The following is a 7,097-nucleotide window of genomic DNA, read 5'->3' on the forward strand; positions in this document are numbered from 1 at the left end:
CGTAGACATAACCAACTTCTATGGAAACACATAAAAAACAAATGTAAATAGACCAAAACATCAATCAATAATGTTATAATCCCATTGGCAAAATTCACATCTTACATGTTTCTGGCAGGATTTAACCACTCTGTTCTTTAAAGACACCCCATGGGGCAGTGTCCATTCCAACAAACGGTCATCGCGAGGATATTAATAACACCCCAAAATGCATGAGAGTGGTCGTTTATTTGCATCAGATATTGTTTTCACTATACATGTATTAAACCGAACCGATTGAAGAAATATGAAAAAAGATCTAGATTATCTAAGAGATTCGCTTATAATAGTTGTAAAATTTGAGAATAATTGACAAAGTGAAAATTACTTGTTCTATATGGGGGATCGTCCCATGTATTATTGCCACATTTTAAGCTCCAGTATGGTTTGTCCTTTTCAGGCCAGTTCCATGGTCTCTTTTCATTGGTTCCAAAATTAGCTGGTTCATTCATATCCTATAATATCGATAATTTCTTAAAACAATAACAACTATATTTTGCAACTAGCAATCATTAAATTTTGAGGACAATTCTTATGATATTTATCAATGATATTTGATTTAACTATTTGTGTTAAAGAACGGCAGCGTTATAATTCATCTGCTGAAATTTAGATCGGGGACGTGATTTATCCCATAACAACTGGTCTTGGACAGACGGCTTGACATGCTCTATAAGTAATAAAATAAGGGTATATCTATTTTTAAACTTACAATCCACAGACCATCAAAAACCAACTGTTCTTTATGGTGTTTCTTTATCAATTCTTTCCAAACATCTCCAGTTTCTTTCTTCATGAAGTCCGGAAAAACAACTTTACCTTTCGGCCAGACCTGGAAAAGCATTTGACTCGTCTTGATCAGTGATAATAAAAACAATATGGTCGTTATGGAGAACTATTTGAGACATACAAGAAATCTGCTTCTTGCATTTTGGATTATATGTTAGGTTAGGCATGAATTGATCTGGTTGTATCTCATGATTTGGACCATTATAGCAGTGGAGGGATACGATAGCGAGGCTAACACGCTTACTCTTTTCGAGACACCTCCTCTCTTTGGATGAGTCAAACTTTTACTCCCAATTGGGCCACTCTTAGGACGAGACTTTTAATTGAAGGAATTGTATTACTTGAACTGATTTTTATTGTAATAGTGACTTTCCTCTGAGAACTAAACAGAACACAATCATTGTCATGATCACTTAAACATGTTTAATTTTGCAGTGTTATATCAAAGACACGCAAGATCTCGAGATTTAATTTTAATTCTGATATCAACATATTATTTACGAGTCGTCACAAGGCAATGAATTAGAATCCTTGATAAGGACTCAATGAGTACCAAGAAAATGCAGTCTTAGATTTGTGAACGTACATATCCCAAAACAGCACCATTTTCATCTCTATCACTATCTGGTATTTCCAGATCAGCCGGCCATTTAATATTACCATTGATAGCTTTCATCTTTTCATAGGGTTCATAACCAGTTACATTGGATATCAAGGTAGGGTCCTGAAGAGGTAATAGCACACAAATATTACTCGTAACAGAGCTGTAAATTACTTAAAGTTATGAAGGAGGCAGTAGTTTGGGCGGTATGGGGTTATTGAAGATGAAGAGTCAGCTGCCCTGTGGCAACATTCTCATTAAACTACAGAGCAGGTCGGTTTTCAAACAAGTTATTGGGCACACATGAATCAAGAATATGAAGTAAGAATATAGGTATTTCATTTGGAGAAATTCTTTTTCTTCTGAAATTTTGATAGTTCCTTAATATTTTAGAATAATGTTTTGTATTTTAATGTATTATGTTTTGTACTCCTCGGTGTACAAATACAAAATAATTTTACCAAAATGATAATGGTTCTCATGCCGCTCTTTTGCAAGGTTTTGAAATAATTATTTAGCCCTTTAAAACTGAAATTATCAATAGTAAAATCCATTCTTTCATCCATATGATCTATATCAGCATATTGTATATCCTGGAATTAAAAGAGCATTTGGCAATTAAAACAACAAATAGATGACCCTATGCCTACCGTAATAGTATAGCAGTTACGTTACGTGTTTTATCACACGCAATCACACGTTTGTAGTCGCACCCAGTAGAATCCAAACTGTTGCTTTAGTTCCGATTTAGATTTGATACATTTTGAACTTATGTTGTCTTTAGTATACAGATGACAGAAGGTGCAAAAGTTCAATAATTAGTGAGAAAATATTTCAATCAACACTAAGTTACAACATATAAAAAGTAGCTCACCAACGGTATATTGTGTTTCTTGGTATTTTCTACAGCAAGTTTTATATTGTCGATATGATTGTATCCATAACGGCATAGTTGAAATCCCAACGACCAATATGGAGGCATCACTGGACGACCTATTAACTAGAAAAAGGAATACTGCGAATATAATTCTTCAATATGTTTTTGCGGACTGACTGAATCTACTTTTCTCTTAACGTTCATCTCGAGGATAACAGATGATTTTTTCTCAATTTAAACTTTGGAATTCATACAAAGTTACTGTTTCATAAAATATATAAATTATGAATTGTCGTTTTTAGAACTTTTTGACTTACACTCGTATATTGTTGTATAACATTTTCTGGAGTTGGTCCCATAAAGACATAGAAATCTAAAATACCACCGATGGTTCTGTAAGTCAAACTGGGAAGATCGGTGAATGAGTACTCTGAAAATAAAAACCCGATGAGCTTTTTAAAGATTGGTAAACGCATGAACATGCAAATCTTTCTCCCCTGATGAATGAGTCGATACCGGACTGTTACCCGGAAATATCGGACTTTAATATGGAACTCTGTGTCTACCTAAGACTTGGATGTTGACAGGTTAATCAGAAGCATCATCTAGTTTTAATCTACCTTGAGCATTGCTGTTAAGTAAGAAAACGCCATGTGTATTTCCATTCTTGTCTTCAACACATTCATAGAAAGGATGAACACCATATAAGTTTGCATTGTCCTAAAAAAAGAAGAAAATAACCATTTTCTATTCGATTTTAGTGATGAACCAAGTACAAATGTTTCGTCACACACGATGTATAGCACGATACTGGTATATTACACGTCTAGGACGTACGGAAGATAAATTATGCAAAAAAATTATGTATCTATGATTGGCTGGGGTCAATTAAAAAAGCAATATACTACATGGAAAATTACTTACAACGTGCCCAGGCGCTTGATCCCGACTGAACATTGGCCATGTTTGTTTCATATCGTGTCTGAACGACTTATGTCTATTTTCACCAAAACCATAGATGTTTCGTGAGGGTAATATAGTACTAATTTGAAGAAATTGCTTGGAAAACACGAAACCTGCTAAAGACGTATTCCAACTGGAAAGAATAAAACCAAATACATTATCAGAATGCAACGAATAGATCTAAAACTTTAACTTGTGCATGATTTAAACTAAGGAAGATGCATTGGACTACTGATGCATTTGATTTGGAGCCGAAGGGAAAAAGCATTCAACGTGCCATTCTTTTCAGTTTTGCACAGTTTCCCATAATTTGACGAACTTTGCTGTAAGCACAATTCAAACTGTGAAGTAGAAGCACTGTTTCTGAAGTGCTGATCTTGATTTATCAGTGTTTCTCACCGAATGTGATCGTTAGTGTTAATCGCAAACTTACATGGCCGTCTCGGTGTCTTTTCGGACGACTGAGAAGGAAAACATCTCTTCGTTATCATGAACATCTACGCGGTATTTAGGGTTGTTAGCACCATTCTGTGGTAAGTTGAGGTCGAGTGGAACGTGGTATCTGTGGTTTCCACCATCAAACTATAGTGAAAAATAATAAAGTACAGAAATGAAACTACCAAGATTCAACGATGAGTGGCGTGTCTCCATCGATTATGTTCAGACCAAAACATGATGATGGAGACTGTGTTTCTCTGCATCCATGTAAAGTGTTTTCTCATTCAATTAACTACTTTATAATTAAGCGGTAATATTTTGATCATCAAGTCTGGAATCTTACCCTAAAGTGCAGGAGAGTATCAGTTACATAATCAACAATAAATTCGACCACTGCGATTTCCCCACCAAACGGAGCTTTACCGAACTGATGTAGATTTATGGCGAAACCATGTACATTATCTTCTCGATTCGATATTTTGTAACCAAAATTTTTCTCGGTGTGAAAACATTTTACATCATCACCTTCTGCATGATGATCATAGACACATCCACGCGATTCACACATTGATGCCGTCACTTCCACTTTACCACTTTCTGCTTCCGGTATGCAGTTCATCCTATGTCCAGAGTAAGTAGGTATTTCCGAATTATGTTCTTGGTCTGAGTTTACCACTGAGAGGTAAATTATAAGAGCTAAAAGAGCACAGAGACAGATGACCGCAATAACACAGATGATAACTCTTTTCGTGCTACAACATCCATGTTTTTTGGTGCCGCCGTTTTCTATCGTAAACACTTCTTTTGTCATTCTGGAGGCTGAAGAACTTTACATATCACTAAAACATAAAAAACATATTTGATTTTAACTCCACATTGAACAGGATTCATGGGATCCTGGATAGCATTATTTTGCATCAGAACCTAGTGACTACATGCATTCATATGTTCTTACAAATGTAAGAATGCACAGGAGAAGGGATGTCTTACTAACCACTAAAGCCATTTCTACTTAGAATTAGAATCCGGATTTGTAGAAATAAAATAAGTGGATATATGACACAAACAGTCTGCCCTGAAAGTAACGCGTACGCTCTGCAACATATACGGTAATGAATCATTTAGGACTACAAGTATTTGTAATGAATCAAAAAATCGATTGAAAATGACAATATGATGTATCAATGGATAAGTCACAATGTAGCATTAAATGCATAAGTAGGTAAGGTTTACTTACAATAGAAATACTTCCTGGTATAATAATGTGTATATATGTGAATGTGTTTGGTTGTGCTTGTTTAGTTATGTTTAATTATATATCAACTGGAGTGTAAGGAATTTACAGTACAATAAGTATACAGTCAAACTTCTATTAAGCATACGGTCAATGGAAATGCTCATGTTTGGTGGCTGTTTATTGAAGGGTGGTACAGATAACAAATTACCGTTAGTACAAGTTTGACTGTAATCTAAAATGCGACGAGCCATGAAAATAGAAAATATGTCCGATTTTGGAGAGTATCACAGTACTCAGAGTTTATTAATTTTTGTAGACTTTTCTTTACTTATCATCTTCGATTAACAATAAATATGATTTAAATGAAATGGAATTTTGAACATGATTGTGCATGACAGGCGACACCGACACCTTTTCCTTGTCAGCCCGTCCGACCTGCATTATCAAGATATCATTACCAAGCTATATAATATGGCCTTACTTAGTTGTTAACGCACAATACCGACCGGTATACTTGTTTGGTTTGCAGTTTCTCAATGAAATATGTTCTTTTTTAGTTTTGTTTGCTTATATACTTTGTTGTTGTTTCTTCGAGTTTAATATCCGTTAATTATGTGACCGTTTGATGTTTTTCATAAGCAGGGTCAAGAGACACAAGTACTTGACATGTTTGGAGATTTATAGCTCGTTCAGACCAGAAAGCCTACATGTATTTATAATACTGTTATGCGTCTTGTAAATTAACCTTATCTTAACAACAAATACGTCGTGCAAGATGAGATGCAATCGTCCAACGCGACTATTGAGTAGTGCGAAGTTTGGACGCTTTCAATGTTTCAATGACAACCTTACAACATGACAATGTCTACCTACATACATCGGTCGTTTGAAATCGAATTGACATTGATGTTTAAATGTCAAATACGATCTGTTACATCGGTCGTTCAATATACCAAAAACTGTTGAAGACACTTTTGTTGAAGTTTCAAGTTTTGCACATTTTGCCAAAATGTCCCTTTTCTAACACAGTGGCACTACCATCTGTATAATATAAATTTCTTACCTACAAAAAGTATGCGCTCATTTCCCTCTTTTGAAGCTCTTCAAAATGAATTACACCCCCTTATTCATGTACTAGACTATTCTATAGGGTTTATATAATCCATTATAAAGGGGTTTTGTTGACGATTGATATTACTATACAGCTTGATATTCATATCATGTCGCTTTTTAGTATCCTTTAAACAAGCAAACTATGTCAGTCCGCTTTTGTGCACTTTTTAACAGCAGATATACACGCTTATTACAATTTCAACCTATTAGTCAATTATGTATTAGGCAAGTCGGTCATCCTTAACAATATATCAACAATATGAAGACGGGATATTCGATCCATAGTATGAAACCTCGTAACATATATGCTAACACACTGCATTAGAAGAATGCTGAATTTTCAACGACGCATTCAAAAAGTCGAAATATATCAATAAGATCTCGAAACCGATAACAAGTGAAAATTGAGATTTTGATATGTTATTGAGTCTAAGGAATTGTTAACCTGTATGTAGAGTTCGAAAAATTATCAAATTACATAATATATGATTATATATTGATATTGATATAAACTGATACTATGCCTATTTATTCAATATCTAATGACAAACATTTTTATGTTAACATCTTATATTTCGTCTGGTATTGTTTGGAGTCTACTATTTTGTTTGATCAGCAAGTAAATTTACATTTCTACTGTCTTAACAATATTCTTATTGAGAATCCATGAGAGGCTGTTACCTCACTTGACATTAATAGGCGCTTTTCTTGTATGAAGGAAGTTTGATAGAGTGAAACGGGAAGTTTTAATTTAGTTTACAGTTCTGAAATAGTTTCACATTGTAGATTAGTCGTTGTCAAACAAAGAAGGCCAATGGTGGCCAAATAGTATAGTATCAGTTAAAGGGTTCGTATAATATATAAAAACCCCGTTACACTTTGACGATTAAGCAAGTGTATACCTAACGTATGAAAATACACTGTTGTAGTCGAAACATTATGAGTAAGGCCGTGGTACCACATTCGCATGTCAAGACAAGTTTAGTATCCGTCAGTTCAGTTGAATGCGTAACGTAATCGAATATAGAACTTATCGGATT

The 7,097-nt window shown here is 34.6% G+C and overlaps 1 protein-coding gene across 1 annotated transcript; it reads right to left on the reverse strand.

Annotated features, from left to right (window-relative positions):
• Window positions 1–1,965: 1,965 nt before the first annotated feature.
• LOTGIDRAFT_66896 (hypothetical protein) lies at window positions 1,966–3,848 on the reverse strand (the record flags this gene model as incomplete). Its single annotated transcript, XM_009045476.1, has 6 exons — window positions 1,966–2,022; window positions 2,304–2,429; window positions 2,624–2,736; window positions 2,927–3,026; window positions 3,234–3,402; window positions 3,703–3,848. Coding segments are annotated over 6 exons (711 nt in total), but the record flags the coding sequence as incomplete, so codon positions are not given.
• Between the last annotated feature and the right edge of the window lie 3,249 nt (window positions 3,849–7,097).

Source organism: Lottia gigantea, assembly GCF_000327385.1.
Source record: "Lottia gigantea unplaced genomic scaffold LOTGIsca_1, whole genome shotgun sequence".
NCBI lineage: Eukaryota > Metazoa > Mollusca > Gastropoda > Lottiidae > Lottia > Lottia gigantea.